This window comes from Daphnia pulicaria, chromosome 1 (assembly GCF_021234035.1).
Source record: "Daphnia pulicaria isolate SC F1-1A chromosome 1, SC_F0-13Bv2, whole genome shotgun sequence".
In the NCBI taxonomy this organism is placed as follows: Eukaryota; Metazoa; Arthropoda; class Branchiopoda; order Diplostraca; family Daphniidae; genus Daphnia; species Daphnia pulicaria.
In genome coordinates this window covers 20,269,445-20,286,757 of record NC_060913.1, presented here as the reverse complement: position 1 = coordinate 20,286,757, position 17,313 = coordinate 20,269,445, and the positions used below count along the sequence as shown (strand labels likewise).

Sequence of the window (17,313 nt, the reverse complement as noted above, 5' to 3'; positions counted from 1 at the left end):
TACCAAGGGGCCGGGGGAGTCTGGCAATCGTTCCAACAAAAACCCCAATGACCGTCACTTCCGTCCTTTTAGCCAATTGTGTTTCGTCATCGCCAAAGTTCCGTGTCTCCAAACACTTGCACACGAATTTTGTGACATTTTGGTCGTGTTGTTGCCTCAACGATGATCTTGTCCATTCCCTTTTGTAGACGAAACAAAAGACTGTTGATGCGTTGCTTGGCAACGGCCATTCTTCCGACGCAAATCGACATTGATATGCTAAGTTGGGTTAACACGATTTAAGTGTCCGTGTATGTACACATATAAAAGAAACGATTTCAGTTTGCAGCACATCGTTTTTGGGCGTGTGCCCGTAACGACCTTCCTCATGTCGGCCAACAACGCCACCTGTCATAACAATTTCTTGCGAATTTCTTTTCTAAAAAAAGATTTTATATTCGCTCACGATTCTTTGGCTTGATGGCCAGGCTGAGTACTACTCTTACACAAGTTTGAATATTTGATAGTCTGAACGAGTAAAAATGGCTATATAATAAAATCAATAGGTTTTTTTTTGCGGTTTGACTAGTTAGCGATAGATGCAGTTGGATGCAGTTGGATGTTGGAATGCGCATTGTTTTATGATTTGAAAACAAAACTGGCGTAACTAGAAAAGAGAGAAAAGAGAATAAAAGTCGTCACGGCGGGATGGGCGCACTATAGGAGGTTAGGAGTTTGGTGATGGCAGTAGGTTGATTCGGGAGGGGGATCGTGCAGATGAGACTAGTTTTTTTAGTATTATTCAGTTGATGTCGGACGTGCCCAAAATTCAAGGCTGACGGCCAAATAAAATGAAATGGATGAAAGGCGAGAGGGGGGAAATGGCCAGCAGACAGGGTTGACTTCTTTTGTCCTCTCGTTCAATTCGCCGGTCATCGGCCCTAGTCGGCCCGGCCGCGATGTGTTTTTCGCCGTTGTTGTTGGTTCGATTGAGAGTCTCCCGTCATTGACAACAATTTATGTGTCCGATGGCCGCTAGATGTCTGCTGATGGACTCATATTTCTCCCCTAAAAGTTAAAACATCCTTCCGTATTCCGACAGTACCACCACCAACCCACTGGCACTGCATATAGACTCGGAGAGAAGAAGTAAGACAAATGCATATTACGAAGTAGAAGAATGAGTCGAGCACCACTTCATATGATTACAATTTCCAGCCGAGGGAAATAAGGGGCGGCCGGCCCCACCCAGCGCTTTCACATGGTGAGCATTCCGTGTGTGAACAAGAAGTCGGGGCGGCGAAACTAATCCGGTAATTGCCTCTTCCAGAAACAGCACTGTGTCGTCTGCATGTAGCAGACCATCATCATATCCCTAATGAAAAGCATCTGCGGAAGGAGAGAGGAAACGGCCATAGAGACACACACACACACACAAGATTCCGGTAGGTTCTTTTGTACTACGCACTGCACTTTTTATTGTCATCTTTGTCATCAACAACATCGTCATATCATCGCCGCCGCCACACACCGCGTCATTGCTGGCCACACACACACAACAACAACAACATACACAAACGAATTGAAAGTGGAAATCGAATCTCGAAACAATTTGATCCTCACCCGCGCGCGCGTCACCACCACCCTCCCGCACATTATTCGTGTGTAACGTGCGTGTATACGTGATATAATTATATTTTATATGCATATACTTGTAGGTCACATCAACAGACGCGAGAGAGAGAGAGTCAACAAAAAAAGAAGGGCGGGGGTGGGGGAAGGGCGGGAAGTTTCAAAAAGACAAAAGTCGGACCCAAGTCATCAAGTCTCATGCCAATTCCAAAAAGAAAAAAAAATGAAATTAAAGAAGAAAAAAAATTAAACAAACAAAAAATAATAATAAAAAAAAAAATGGCCTCCACTGGCGCGCGTAAGTATCAAATCTCCTCCACATGAGACGAAACATTTCACGACTGCGTGACACGTACGGAAGAGAGGGAACGGACTTGTGAGCAGCTCGGTTGGCAGTTTTGACTCGACACACATACACAATCACACACGTTATCTTGTAATGGGGCTCGCACGGGAACCGAACGAGCAAATAACACAACAGACACACACACACACACGCGTTTTTGACAACCACACACACACACAGACACACACAAGACGCTAGACGATCCGCAGCATCCGCCAACAAGTGCAAAATCAGCAACAACCCCATACACTCCATTGATTATGTAACCTTCATTAAGTCTAGGGGCCCCTTGCCCACCCCATGCAAGAAATCTGTTCCATCTGAATGAGACGGAAGGGACTGGTGGCCCATCACCCAGAAACGGGAGAGGAAATGAAATCAATTGGGGGGGGGGGGGGACATTATTTGGATTATAGAAAAAATCAGATGTGAGTGGGGGGCGGAAAAATCAAAAAAGGAAAGACGGGAGGAGTCACGACCGGAACGGTCGGACGATATTGCATCACAGAAAAAGAAGAATTCAATCAATTCGGGAGAATTTTAAGAAGGAAAAGAATGGCATGATTTTTAAACACGCTAACAAAAAACGAGAATTGAAGGGGGGAAAAATAAGGATCGAAATAATGGAAACGTGAGAACAACGGTGTGTGTGTGTAGGGGGAGGAGGTTTTCTTTTTTTTCCTGTTTGTTTTTTAAATATGATAAATTGAAACGTAAGAAGATCGAGCCGAATAACACGAAAACACGAGTGTCATATTTCAAGATGGGAGTTTTTGCGGGTTCTCCATCCCTAATCTGTTTTGTTTTTTTGTCTTTTTTTAAACCTTTTTTTGTTTTTTCGTTAAGTTGGGTGTAAGTTTATCTTCTCGTTATTATTATTATTTTCGTCATCATTACAGCAGCATCGATTGACGTCGTGTTTTCGAATGGTTTCCGTGATTGGATGGCCGGTAGCCTGGATCCCTCGTTAACTGGATCCCCTGGCAGGTGAAAATCGAAGCGACTGCAATGGACAAGAAGAAATAAATAATGATGAGCATCAATGGCGGCCTCAGCTCGGGTTATCAAAGATTTACCGTCCGGTATTTTGTGCACCATCGATCCCAGGGATCGAAAGTACGGGTGGCGCATTGCATCCTGGGCTGAGATCCGCTTTTTGGCTTCATACTAATAATACAAAAAAAAAAAAACATAAAAAAGAAAAGAAGATGTGAAGAAGGATCAAAACAAATTATTCTGATGATTTTTTTCTCTTTCTCTTTCTCTGAGGGTCTTACAGAAAGGAACTTGTTCAAAAGATCGAGTCCGTCGCCGTCCAGTCGAGGCGCTCTGTGGATCAGGGACTGCGGAGCGCAATGGTCAAAGCGGTAGGACAAGAAATCTTCGTTGCCGTGAATGCCCGCCCACGTCTCCTCGGTCGGTGTCCCTGTGGAAAACGCCCCAGAAAAGATCATCAGAAAAATGTGCGCCAGATGCAAACGTCAACTTCTTCTCGGAATAGACATATGCCTTGCCTTACATGCAGTTTTTTACTAACAACGTAGAGTTAACTTTAAGTCGGAAGGAAAATGTCTTACCCAGCAGACTGAAAATCAATTGCAGCTGGTCCTCGACAGTTGAACCGGGGAAGAGGGGCCGGCCACTCGCCATTTCAAAGAAGATACACCCGACTCCCCTGCACACAATGGCGAAATCAAATTTTAGAACTCGGGGAATTTCCAGCTACACACAATATGTGTGTGTGTGTCTCTCTCGTTGCAAAGGTTTCCATAACAACGGGTTTGAGACAATCAATAAGTCTCTGATGGGCGACTGAGGGGTGTAGTGATGGAAGTGGGTGAGTGCGTAGGGATGGAGGTGTAATGGAGAAGGTCCAAAGAAGAAGAAGAGAGACAAAAGAAACGAGTTGCATTATTACCACATGTCAATGGGAGTCGAATATTCGGTGGATCCCAGCAAGACGTCGGGTGGGCGATACCACAACGTCACTACTTCGTTCGAATAGGTTTTAGTCGGCACGGATTTAGCTCGAGCCAGTCCAAAATCAGCCAGCTGTGTGGTGGTGGTGGTGGGGGTACCCAAATATACACGAAACAATTAGTAAAACACACACACATACACCTACGTGAAAATCAATGCCCCGCAACGGCCATCTTTATTTCAGAGACCAGCCAAAACCGGACCGAAGCAAAATTATTCAATTCGCACAGAAAAACGTGACCGAAAAAATATAATATCGTTCTAAATCTAAAAACGGCAAACAGCTACCCAAACATTTCTTGGGAGGCATGTTTCTCTTTAGTTTAGAGAAATAAACGATGGCAGATTGAGGCCAGCAGGGCAACAAAGGAATATATAATCTGAAAGCCAAACAGGCGGCGGCGGCGGCGGCGACGACGACGACTGTTTGACTTTCAAAGAAAAATGGTAAAAAGAAAAAGAAAAAAGAAAAACCAACCTTGAGTTCGCCCTTGTCATTGATGAGCAAATTTTGTGGTTTGAGATCGCGATGCAGGATACGCCGCCGGTGACAGTAGGCAAGTCCTCTCAGAAGCTGATAGAGGAAGATCTACACAACAAGGAGAAGTAAAAATAAAAAAGGAAAAAATTATTGAGCAAAATGTCGCAATAAAAATGTCAGTTATTTGCTACTACTCACTTTGACGTTATTCATGCTGAGAATACTGCCGCAATCATCCATGTATTGCTTCAGGTCTTTTTCCAGGTATTCAAAGACGAGCGTCAATGACTTCTCCGTGTGCACAATATCGTGCAGGGTCACTAGAGGAAAAAAAGATACATACACGTTTGAATTGAATCATCAGAGCATTTAAGCCCCCCCTCCACCAATTCCGTTTCTCTCCCCAATTCCAACCTCCCCCCCCCCTCCCAATGGTCAGAACGGCCATCATTTCTCTATCGGAAGATTCAATTAGGGACGGGACCTAGCGACTGACCGGTGATGAAAGCTCGTCCGGAATAGGAGATTGGGAAGTAATAAAAAAAGAAAAGTGTGTATGTGAGTGGGAAGCTGGAACATGAAGAGGGGTGGAGAGAGGTGGTGGTGTGGACTACTTCCCAGTTGAGCACCCCCCTGTGCTCCATGCGGAGTAAATTAGTCGGGGCCCAATCAGTTTGCCTATCGATTCATGTCGGGCTACCAACTAACGGTAGTTTTCCATCGCTCACAACTTTCGATCAATGAGCCATAAATCAGACACACAAACACACGGACCCACTCAGCCGATCGATAATGCCTAGACGGGCAAACTGCTGAGGCCACTACACTCGATTATGATCAGTATAGTGCGTCTGTCGACAATTTTTTACTTTTTTTTCCCCCATTCGTAATCTGCTACGTAGATGTAAAAATTCGTGCAGAACATAACGATGGGCCAAAAAAGAAAAATCAAATACAATTGACGCTGCATTATTCATTCTCCCTGGACATTGGGTGTAGTATATAGAAATCATGTCAATGCATAGAAAGTAAGTTTTTAATGAGTTCCTTAGAATCGCAAAAGGACTTGCACACCCCTGAGCTAAATATAGAAAAAGAAAAGTTAACTTTCTGATGGAGAATGGAAATGAATCCTACATCAACTCGGATCAGGTTGGATTTTGTTAAGTTTTGATTTCGGGAGAATCGGATCGATAGAGCGGCGGCTTTTAGCCACACACACACACACAGCTTCAGCTAGAGAGAGAACCCCTCTGCACCCTGGTGATGGGTCGGTGATTGGATTCACGGAGCCGTGTTCGGCAGGAAAAAAAAAAACGAAATGAGATTTGTATTTTGTTGAAAAGAGCGTCGAAGAGAGGGTGAAAGAATGTTTCCATTTGGTAGGAGGAGTGAGTCGGAGTTGAGTTAAAAAAGAAAACAGGCGATTTCCCTTACCGATATTGGCGTGGCGCAAGTCTTTGAGTAGGGAAACCTCTCGGATGGCCGTGCAGGGGGCGCCTTCCTCGTGCTCCAGTCGAATTTCCTTGAGGGCCACCAGGTTGTCTGTCAGCCGCGACTTGCCTTTGTAGACGGTGGCGTACGTTCCCTGCACAAAAGAGATGCTAGATTAATACATCCCCCGAGTACTCACTACACATCCTTCACAGTTGGTGGGGAGTTGGGGAGAGAGAGGCGAACAATAGGGAAATAAGGAGAGGAGACGTGATGGCCTCGAGCAGTAGCAGCAGCAGCAGCAAAGGCAAGGGCCACAGCTGCTACCCAACTTTATTTAGCCCAATAGAGTCACCTTAAGGCAACCCCCAAAAGAAGGCAGTAAGAGTCTCCACTCTTTGGAACCCCCATCCGTCAGACGACGGCCATTCGAAAGAAGAGATGCCCGTAATTGGTCACGAACGTGTCACGCAGTTTACGTGGAATCGACTCCTTGGCTGTAAGGACTAGTTGTCCTTTTCAAGGATTTATAGACCTCCACCAAGCACCCCACCCAAACAACAGGACCAGTTTGTCCCATCGAGTCGAGTGTGTTTTCATTCTTCATTTCACTTCCAGTAAACCCCCCTTCCCCTTCCATTTCCGCCATTCCAGCACCGCTGACTTGATTGGGCCGCTGGCCAAAATGCGAATGGAACGCGAGCAAAAGAAAAGCCATCGCCACTGAAATAGGAGATGTGTGAGAAAATGCATCGTAGCTGCTCCTGCTACTGCTCCCAGTGGCGGTGGCTATAGATAGACTGGCAGGGGAACGCACGACAACATAAACAACACACTCTCACACTTTCCCCCAAAAATGCATACCGTCGGAGAAATCTAAAAGGTTTTTTTCCTGATTTAAAAAAGAAAAAGAGCTGACCTCTCCAAGTTTGTCGAGTTTTGTGTAGGTCTCCATGCGGCCGAAGCCGATCTCAGAGAGGGACTGTCTCCGGTTGGTCCGTGTCAACGGCCCGTCGAAGATGGGACTGCTGCTCGATTGTTTGGCCAGGAAAGACTCGGGTATCCGAAGATCGGCTGGTAACGACAAACGCTTGCTAATGTCTTGCTGCTCCAACCCAAAAAGAAAATAAACAAAAATAAACAAAAACAAAATTAGAATGATGACGAAGAAGAAAAAGAAGAAAAAAAAACAGACCTCGCTCAGACGGCGATTCTTTTGGCGCATTTTGACTGGCGACGTGACATCCGGGTCCGAGGCCAAGGAAACTTCTTCCGATTCGCCATCGGAGCCAATTCGCGGATGCTCGTGCAACACACCTGCCGATACAGAAAGAAAGATCAAAAGTCATTATTTATTCATCCAGACTGGTCTAAAAAAAAATGGCGGGTAGTAACATGGAGAAGGTCAGTTTGCTACGCCACCAGAGCTACCGACTACTCAGCTCTCTGGGACTAATAATAGTAGAAAAAAGAAGAGAAAGAGAGGGGAGATTTTTCTGCTTTTCTTTCTTTCTTCCGTTCGTTCGTCCGTCTCTTTTTCTTGTTAACGAGCCACCATTCACAGGGGCCGAAAATAAACGCTCACAAAAGGAACTGGCGGTCCGGGCGCATTTTTTTTGGAAGCCATTGGCCTCCGCAAGTCAAAAGAACTCGGGAAACTCGATGATGGGTCCTAGTAGTTGATTTCAACAAAAGATGGTCAATAGCTCGTCAATGTGCTGCGCATTACGTCTAAATGTTACGACTACCCTGTCCCACCCCTGCTTCTTGTAGCTACACACGAAGATGGACAAACGCACGAACAGTTCCGGTCATTCAGTCGGAGGAACCTCCTTCCTCATCAGCGGTCCCTTCCCCCCTCCCTCTAAAGACGGACTTTATGTGACGTCAAACTTGGTTTCTTTTCATCAACCGACAATCACGCAATGACCTGAAAACGGTCATTTCAGACCAAACGGAAACTAGAAAATGGATTCTGCCTCAAAATAAATTTGTCTCCATCTTTAAACGTGTAAGAAGACGGGATGAATCTGGTTGTTTTGTACCCGTTAGATGCAACTGTGTAACGTCAAGCAATTAAGCCCTAAATCAATAAAGAAAAAAAAATACCCGTCAAAACATCCGAGAACAAACGGGTCCAGCAATAGATGCGTCATGGAAACCCAATTCTTCTTCTTCTTCTTGAATCAAATATTGACCGTCATGAAGGACAAGAAGGACCAACAGCGTATTTTTCAACGGGGGTATCAAGAGCAAACTTTGTTTGCCGGGCCCACTCTATAGGCAAACAGATGTGCTGCTGTGTGTTGACCAAACACAGCAGCAGCAGCAGCAGCTAGTCGTGACGTCCATCGTCCAATAATAAATCGTGCCCGCTAGAAATAAGATTTTTGTATTTTTTGTTGGCCTTATTCCCTTTTTTTCTCTCTCTTGTTTGGATATTTTTCTTTCTTCCCTTCCACTTTTTCTCTGTTCAGTGGAAAGGCGATAAGTGGAAAGAGAACCGGGCCAGCTGCAATGTGTTACTCCTGCCCAGTGGTTCCCATCACCCCCCTCCGTCCACCCAATTCTAAAATTAAAAAAAGGCCCCTCGAAAACTACTAGACAAAAAAATAAAAATAAAATTCGGCCCTTGTCGTCTTCGATTTCACTACAAAAGTAAATGCGGGTCCGATTGTGTTTCCCAGCCAATCGATTTCTATTTTTTTTTGTAGACGCGAAAATGTCCGACCAAAGTGGAGCGGGACACGAAGACACACCTAGCGGAGTGGCGTTGTCGGGCGATGGCGACGTCGACGACGACGACGAGGAGGACGAAGTGCAGCAATCCGTTCGTTGTTGCTGGATAAACAAGGCGAGGACGCGCTCCTGGTAGTTGTAGCGGGAAGGAGACGGGGCCGGTGGCGAACCCATTTGGCTGTAACAATCGTCGAATTCTTCGGAGGAGGTGAGAGATAAAGTTGACTGGGTCAATTTCGAACGAGACAACGAAAACATGTTCACTCGAGAGACTTTCAGTGGAGATACTGAACCAAGACGGACCGACCGCCCGTCTCTTTATGCTCCCGAGCCATGTGTCACAAAAGAATCAAGAGGGAAACCAATCAAGAATTGGAACATCACGAGGCAACGTGGTTGGCGCTAACGACGGACCGACTAACAGGCTACACAACACCCCCCGATACACGTGAATCACGTTTTCGAGCATTTCCTAAGGTTTCCATGCGGACGGTGGTCCACTGGTCCAGTCAAAGCGAACCAACACGTGTGTGTGTGGATGGGACGGGCCAGCACATCACATGTTTGGGAGGTGAAATTCACCAATTGCTTCAAGTCATAAAAATCGGGACTGTTTGAATCATCAAAAAATCAACGGACAAAAATTCATTGCCCAATGATGATCCATTGATCCTGTCTGGATTTGATTTTCAAAAGAAAGTTTCGGTCCAAGTCAGTCATCAATGCCACGTTCACCTGCGGATGATTACCCGTGGCGCACGTGAAAAACCCATCGCGATCACGAGGCGGAGTCAGAAGCGTCCCACGGAAATCCCGACGTCATTCAAGCACGCGGATCTCCAAAGAAAACATACGGGCAGCCGGAAAAAGAGGGTCCTCAGGGCCGTATAGAGAGTTGGAAAAGATCCACACAGACCAAACGATTTCCAAAGTAAATACAAAAAATCTTTCCTATCCGGCCGGACCAAGTTCATTTCCATTCCTGCCTATATAGCTCGTCGTCGTCGTGTGTGTCAATCCGGTCAACATTATCGAGCAGATGGATCCCGCGACATCATCATCATCATCAGCAGAATGAGAGAAAGGGGGGGGGGGGGAACATTTGCATAGCCGGAATTTGCTTGGGGGGCTGTGTGACAAACGCTGATGGATCCTGCTGCTGTCTTCTAAAGGATGGCTAGTAGTAGTAGTAGTGTGTCGGTTGGGGGTTTGACGTCATCATGGGAGCTCAAGAGACTCGGCACTCACGGCCGATTCTCGTGCAGCACGTGATTGACGGCTTGGAAAGGAGGGAAAAACAAACAGACGGATCAAGCCCAGCCCAGCCATGCCAACATTACACGGGCGCGCGCCGGACAGGACACAGGAGAGACAGGAGATGGAAAAGCGTGTTGGAACTAGTCAAGCCAAACCACTTGGCATCCAGCCATTGGGCCATGTCGATCGATCCTTCCCCAGCGTGTCATCAAACGGAGAAAATTGCACCCCGTGCTCCAACTGTTACACACAAACGCAGAAAACTGATTTCCTTTTAGTCTCATTGGCTGTGTGGTCTCTTTTTCCAAGGCGAAGACGATCCAACTTTTTGATTTTCATTTCAATAAAGCTACGAGCTTTTTTTCCTTCTTCTTCTTCTTGTGAGTCTGAGTCAGGATTCCCAAAGGAAATGAGAGCCTCGTCTTTCGACATGAATATCTCTCTCTCTCTCTCTCTTCTAGCTTGTTTATTTGGGTAAAATATCAGACTAGGAAATGCCAAATATTCAAAAAACGGCGCCAGAGGCGTCTTTATTCAACGCGGGATTTAATTATCGGAGGGGAGACGCCCGGGTGGCAATCAAAATGTCATCATATAGACTTGCAGTGTAGAGAAGAAGGGAGTTCTCTACCCCTCCCCCCCCCACACACGATCCTACTACTCTACTCTGTAGAGCTTAAGATCTCGTCTGAAAGGATACAATCCGCAATTAATCGTAAGAACGTGGGGGCCTGAGAAAGTTTTCTCCCACCCCACCACCACCATCCACCGTCCTTTGAGTTGCATCACTTTTTGATTGCTCGACAAAAATCGATCCCTCTGGCAGGGTAGGAAAAACCCTCCATTTCAGCCCTTTTGCAGGTCATTAAAAACATTAGACGAATAAGGCAACAAAAAAGCGAATGGAGATGTTAACAGACAACAGACAAAAGGCGCCAGGGAATCTCTCGTTTGAACAGGATCGATCAAGATTCGCCCAGAGCACGTACTCCAACGTCAAGGGGGGGGGGGTGAGGTAACCGAGAAGGGGGCCTGGTAATTGAACGCAATATACCAGCAGCAGCAGCAGCAGCAGTCGGTAGAGAGGGAAAGAAAGAAAAGTAGAAGTGTAACCTAATCCGGTAGAATAATGATTGTACTCGCCAGCCAGACACGTACTACTCTTTTTGGTTCCTCACCCTAACTATTGTACTTCATAAATGTGTGTGTGTGTATGCGTGAATATAGTAGGAAAGGGAGAAGAAGAAGAAGAATTGCTAGTCGGGGGAGTTGTGTGCTGCTTCTTGGGCAGTGAATAAAACAACTGCGGAGGCGAGACGAGCAGCAGCAGCAGCAGCAGCAGCAGCGCACAGACAACGGCGAGATATTTATACCACCGTGAAAGACACCAGATACAAGACGCTGTGTGCGAGTTGATCGACGTCATAGTCAAGTTCCGTCAGCGGCGCACAACAACAATAGCGCAATTCAATAGCGGGGGGGGGGGGGGGAGAAATGGGCTGGGGGGGAAAAGTAAGAATCTGACGTCCGTGCATGTCATTCTAGATATATTTTCCATGACGTCATTTCTCTAACTTGATCACGACGACGACAGCCAGCCGAGAAGAAGAACGTCTGTGTAGAAAAAAAAGGGGGGGGGGGGGGAAGGGAGAAAAATAAAACGAATTCAATTGTACCCCGAGGGGAGATTTACAAGGCGCCAACACGAAGGCGTCGTTACAATCCCCCCGCCCGCCCTCCCTCCTCTGCCATCACCACCCTCATCTGGCCGACAACATCCCAGGGAGATCTACACCTACATCTCTCTCTCTGCACGTCGCTCGGTGATTGAATGACACATCCGAAATGAGAGTCGGGCAAATTCAATTTCACATTTCAGACGAGAGAGAGAGTTGACTTTGCAATCTCCATGTTAGGAATATGCATTCAAGAATCAAAATAAATATCAAATACACACACAAAATGCTGATCGATTTTTCCCATGCTAGAAAGATTCGTGTAGGAAAATATAGAAACACTGACATCATCTCCCACCCGCCTGCCATAATGACTTTGGGGATTTTTTTTTTCTTAGGGCCAAGTCTGGCGGTACTAATGTGGCACCGCGATAGCAAAGAAATAAAAATAAAGATTAAGTAAAAATAGAAATAGAAAAAATAAGTAATCTAGAAAAAAGATGGATGAGTTTCAGGGTGTGGCGGGCCGGAGAAACCGGATGCTTGCGCTACCGCGCGTTTCATTTAAGGTTCGGATGTGGGGGCCGCCGCCGCTCTATGATCTGGAAACAACTTTTTTTTTCCTCCTTATCTGCGTTACATCTTCATTATCTAAGGCGGTCTTTTTTACTTTCTTTTTCAGTTTCTTTGGTCTCATTAACTGACTCGTTAGCAAGGACGAGCTGGAAAACTTGACTTTGTCACATCAAAAAGAGGCCAAGAGGTGGTGGAATGTCACACAAAAGAGAACAAAAAAAAAGTGCCAGCCATTCACAGTTGCTGCTCAATGTCACTTAATCATGCTTACCTAGCAAACGCTTTCTTATCTTAAAAAAACAAAAATCGATCGACTACAACAAAAACCGTGCGCGTGTACACCGCGGTTATCGATTGTTCAAAAAAGTTCTGTTTTATTTCTCAACAAGAACTTTTCTATTTATAACCCATTTTTCAAAAAGGACGCTTCCCATTTCCAGTGTAATTTGTTACTTTGATCGAGTTACCGAAGATTACGAATGTCAGTTTTTTGTGCGGGTTATTTTCTTTTTCCCCTGCGCAGAACCTAACAAGTTCAATAACTGTTATTTCATTTTTTCTTTTCTTCTGTTAACTGATGGAAAGCAAATCTTTTAACCGGAATCGACCGTCAAAAGATGGATGATTCGCTTCTTTCTATTTTCCATGTTCTTCCTTTCAATCGGATCATCAGTCCGTGGGGGTTATGTCGTGTAGTTGCCCTGCAATCCCATTCCAGTCGATCAAGTTGACGTCTCTGCGACTGTCACATCGTCTCCGGGCTCTTTTCTTCCGCCTTCCGCTTTCATCCGGCCAGAGAGAGATAGAGAGAAAAGAGAGGATGTCGCGAAAACACACAAATTCTATCCAAACAAGAAAATAGGGTATCGGCCGTCTTTCACATCAGCAAACATCAATAAAGAAAGTAAACATCTTTCAGCGAGGGTGTCCGCTTTCATTATCAGAGTATATTACCTCCGTCAGCCAAAAAAAAGGAAGGAATTGCCGAAAAAAAAAGAACTCGGGCGACAAATCAAAAGTGGGACACACACACACTCTTATCTAAAAAACGCACTGGTCGCCATTGAGCACTGCAAAAAAAAAAAAGTCTGAGGGGAGATTAAAAGACGCCATTCTATTTTCCCCTTGGAAAAAAAAAATAAATAAAAGAGTGAGAATGATATCTGTGTCGTTGAGAAACGAAACGAGTGCTCTTCCATCAGCCATAATGGAAAAGACGTAAAAGAGAGATAAACAGTGTCGCTTGGATGATTAATGGGATCACTCCAAAGAGAAGGAGAGAGAGAGAGAGAGGGGGATGTGTGTGTGTGTGTGTGTGTGTGTGTGTGTGTGTGCATTATGACGAAAAGGATCAGCTCAGGCAACAATTCCGAAGCGAATGCCAGGTGGATTTTGATCCGAGTATCTTGCGATATATCGACACGGGGGATCGATACTCCCATTGGGACAATAGGGGAACACAAAACCAACACAAGGAAGTAAAAAGAAAAGAAAAAAGAAAAAAAATAAATAACGTGAGAGGTAGCTGAACCTGAATAACTGTACAGAAAAGAAGCAATATCGTTTGATCGACAGTACAAAGAGATGCCATTGTCTGAGCAGAAACTCGCCCATTTTTTCCCAGATAAAAATACGCGCATAAACTATATTATATATATATCTATATATATAATATTGTATATACATACGCCATCCATGCATGTATAGATGTATTCCCTTTTTGAGAGTCTTTAAGCTTAGGTACTAGCCTTGAATACGAAAACTGCTTATGCCATGGACAAAACGAAGGCTCAATAAGACCCCCATATGAGCAGCTTAGAGAGGCTTTTGAGATGCTGCTTGGAGTCTCGCATGAATAATGCTCGACCACGGACCGTCGTCGTGGTTCTGCCATCCAAAGTCCATCTACAGTCATATGGTAATCCGACTTTCCCATTCCCCCCACCCTCCATCTCTGACGAAGAAATGAGACCTAGTGTCAATAGACGGACAGAAACTTTACCAATGATAATATTGCACAAGACCAGATTCCAGTTGCTGCTTCAAGTTCCTTGACCGAGATGCAGGGCTAGCTCTTTTTTTTTTGACGAACTACACACGCAACTTCCGTTTTCACTCGGGTTTTTCTTCTTTAAAGATTCCCTACTGAAAATCTGCCCGGCCGTGAAACTTTGCCGGACCGCACCAGAGATAGAGAGGGTCATCTTTTTTTTTATTTTCTTTCTTCCAGACTGGAATAAACTTTGAAAGAACTCGCAAGTTTTCTAATGAGAAAACCTTTCATCCTCTTCGCTCTTACTGGAATCAAAAGAATGGTGAAATCTCATTCCCAGAGAATTTAAGTTTTTTTTTTTTTTTTTTGCCAAGACCGAAGAGACGGAATGCGGAATTCCGTACAACCCTGCCAAACCGTGACTATTACCGTCTGTTTTCCCCCCTTTTTTTCTCGATAAAAGAACCAAAAAAAAAAGGCAGGAAAAGCAACACCGAGAGAAAAGAGACACACAAAAAAACCTTCGCGAAACCGCATCGAACCGGAGAGTATGAGAGAGCGTAAAAGGCAGCCAGCCGACAGCGAACGGTAAATCGAAAGGCTTTCGATGTCGTTTCGGTCTCCTTGTCTTTTTTTTCTACTATATACAAGATTTTTGTTTTCTTCTTTTTTCTGGTTTCGTGCGTGTAGAAAATGTTCTTTGGACGAGAGACATAAATATAAGAGGAGTATCGATCTAAGCGGCTTATTCCAAGTGTCGGGATCCTGAATGGATTGGACCCGAGTTTAAACCAACAAAAAAACAAAAAAACAGTCCGATTAACCTGGAGTCTCTTACCGAGAGTGAAGCTGCGAGTGGTGTTGTTATTGGCGACGCCGTTGTTGGCGGAATTGGCGGCGGCAGCGGCGGCGGCTACGGCGGCCGCTTTACGACGCCCGCGTCCCCTGGAACCCAACGAGGCGAACCAGTGGCCGATCTTGTGGCCACCCACCGTCGACCACGACATCTCATCCATGACCACCACTGACGTGACGACGCCGACTTCCGCCAGTTGAGGCATGTCCAGATGTTGTCAAAATTCACTTCAATCCTCGACAGCACACACCAAGTCTAATCATCAGCCAGTCGATAAACAGCAGCAGCCAGACACACACACACACGCACGCACACTCTGCCCAATCACACGATTCGACTAACTGCCAAGTCTCTGCCAATTGCCAATCCGTCCTTGACCAAACAAAACTTGGAATCGAGGCGGAAAAAAAGTCAAATGTTGTTTGTCGACTGGCAACATGTGACCTTTAGACTCCACGGCACGCACGCTATACAACGCACGGAGGGGCAAATCGGGATTTCGACGGAGACGATACTCTTCCCAGTTGCAACTGGCATCTGTCTCTCCCTTCTCACAACATCTTATACGAGAAAGAGAGAGCTGTGTACATGTACAACACAGAGATCAAGGGGAGGAGTTTTCCTCCGCGGAAGAGGCCCAAGACACGCTACCCCGCAGCGTTCCGCCACCACGGCGTACCTATACAGCCATCTAGCGAGAGCTGTCGCAAGAGCACAACTCGTGACGACTCGGGTAACATAAAAATAAAAACGACGAGAGAAAAAAGGAAGAAAACAACCACGTACTAATGTTTTTTAAGGTCGTACCTGATGATAACTTCTCCTTGACTATGAAAAGAATCATTTTTGTTTTCTCTCTTCTCGCTCTCTCAAGGACGAATGACAAGTCTGCGGTTTCCGTTTCCAGAAAATCGCACCGGTTTACCCTGCCTCCCATGACATCATAAGCTTACGTTATGAAACATCGTCCAGTGTCCACCCTCACAGGTTGATACGGTCAAGCAATCGGCCTGAACTCGTTCAACGTTCAAAACGATTGGCAAATCGGCATTGACAAAATGATTGGATTACATGCTTCTAGAGACCTTTTCAGCCGGTGCACAATAATCATGTGATCTGATTAGGTTCTGTCCTGTTTCCCTTTGGGTTAAGACGTTCCCATCGTGACTTCTAGAAGCTTGTAAGAATTGGTAGATTATCTGTAATAAATGCATGGGAAGGAGCATTTCTCTATTGACTTTTATCACAGCGGATTCCTGTTGGGCGAGATTGGGACTCCAACGACAAAAATGGATCACACCCTCTTTCGCATCTCAAAACGGTTGGCCTCGATACGAAAATTCAACCCGGAAAATACCAAAGGCCGGAGAAAGATCCAGTGATATGCTATCTTCTAATTCACCAAAACAGCTTTTCTACTTTAGCTTGAAACTCTGAAATGACACTTTCAACTGTTTAGCAACCGGCAGCAGAATTTCATTGGAAATGAAAAGAGAGAAAGGGACATAGCATATGCTCTGCCAATATTTTCTTTCAATTGGCTAGGAATGTTCGTCACCCAACAGTCTACAAGAGTGGTGAGAGGGGAAGAAGCTTCAAATCAATAACTGGAAGGCACTGTTCTTCTTACCTGGCCTGTGATTGACATCAATAATTCGTGAGTGAGACAGCGAAAGTCTCCTATGATTTTTCGTGAAGGTTGATGTGTGGTGCATGCCTGAATGAAGAAGGAAAAAGTTTGAACCTATTATTATTTCTAGAACTATTGAAACTGTCAAATGTAGTGTGTAAATCATTACCATTATTCTTGACTTCGCCATTGCTTTCTTCTATGGTCAAGTGTTCAGCTAACTCTGATAAGGAGCTCTCGATGCTGAAACGGAAAGTCTGAGAAAGTCGTCGGCGTATCTTCTTGAGGCTCATTGCAGCAAACGTCTTTCAACACAGCCCAACACAAATCACTCAGAAATCACGAACGGGAGAAAAGCAAGAATATCTCACTAAACTACAGAGAAAACAGAGAATTTCCTAAACTTTACTTGACATGTACAATGGAATCACAGATCTGAAGTAAGGACAATAATCAGCATTCAAGGGCATCGACATGCTTGCAGCACTCACTGTTTATTCAGCCATTTGCCTGTACATTGCTAACAATGACACCTAGCGACTCCATTTGCATTTACTTGTGTCCCTCTATCAGAGAAAAATAAGAACTTTGGAGGGACATCCTTGTGCGCCAGGTTTGGGTCATCAAATGGATATAACAAGTCAACGAGTCATACGATATATACTGCTGTTTTTTCTAGGTCCTATTCGTTGTCTCCTCCCAGCGATTGATTTTACAATTCAACGATCAGAGTA

At 45.2% G+C, this 17,313-nt stretch overlaps 1 protein-coding gene and 1 long non-coding RNA gene across 4 annotated transcripts; one reads left to right on the top strand and one right to left on the bottom strand.

Moving 5' to 3' along the window:
* The first annotated feature begins 385 nt into the window (after positions 1-385).
* LOC124313166 lies at positions 386-1,557 on the top strand. The gene is made up of 2 exons (XR_006910680.1): positions 386-1,243; positions 1,310-1,557. It is a non-coding gene; the product is annotated as an uncharacterized LOC124313166 (long non-coding RNA).
* LOC124313154 (cyclin-dependent kinase 17-like) lies at positions 1,426-17,064 on the bottom strand. Of its 3 annotated transcripts, XM_046777931.1 has the most exons (12): positions 16,749-17,064; positions 16,580-16,666; positions 7,048-7,169; positions 6,772-6,957; positions 5,856-6,006; positions 4,617-4,738; positions 4,416-4,526; positions 3,876-4,009; positions 3,535-3,632; positions 3,235-3,383; positions 3,034-3,124; positions 1,426-2,960 (listed from the first exon to the last, which is right to left on the bottom strand). In XM_046777931.1, the coding sequence occupies exons 1-12, from the start codon at positions 16,870-16,872 to the stop codon at positions 2,851-2,853; spliced, it is 1,485 nt and encodes a 494-aa protein (XP_046633887.1). In that variant the 5' UTR covers positions 16,873-17,064; the 3' UTR covers positions 1,426-2,850. The 3 variants fall into 3 exon arrangements, with proteins under 3 accessions (XP_046633887.1, XP_046633878.1, XP_046633869.1); XM_046777922.1 differs by lacking the exons at positions 16,580-16,666; positions 16,749-17,064 and adding an exon at positions 14,932-15,462; XM_046777913.1 differs by lacking the exons at positions 16,580-16,666; positions 16,749-17,064 and adding an exon at positions 8,612-8,884.
* Between the last annotated feature and the right edge of the window lie 249 nt (positions 17,065-17,313).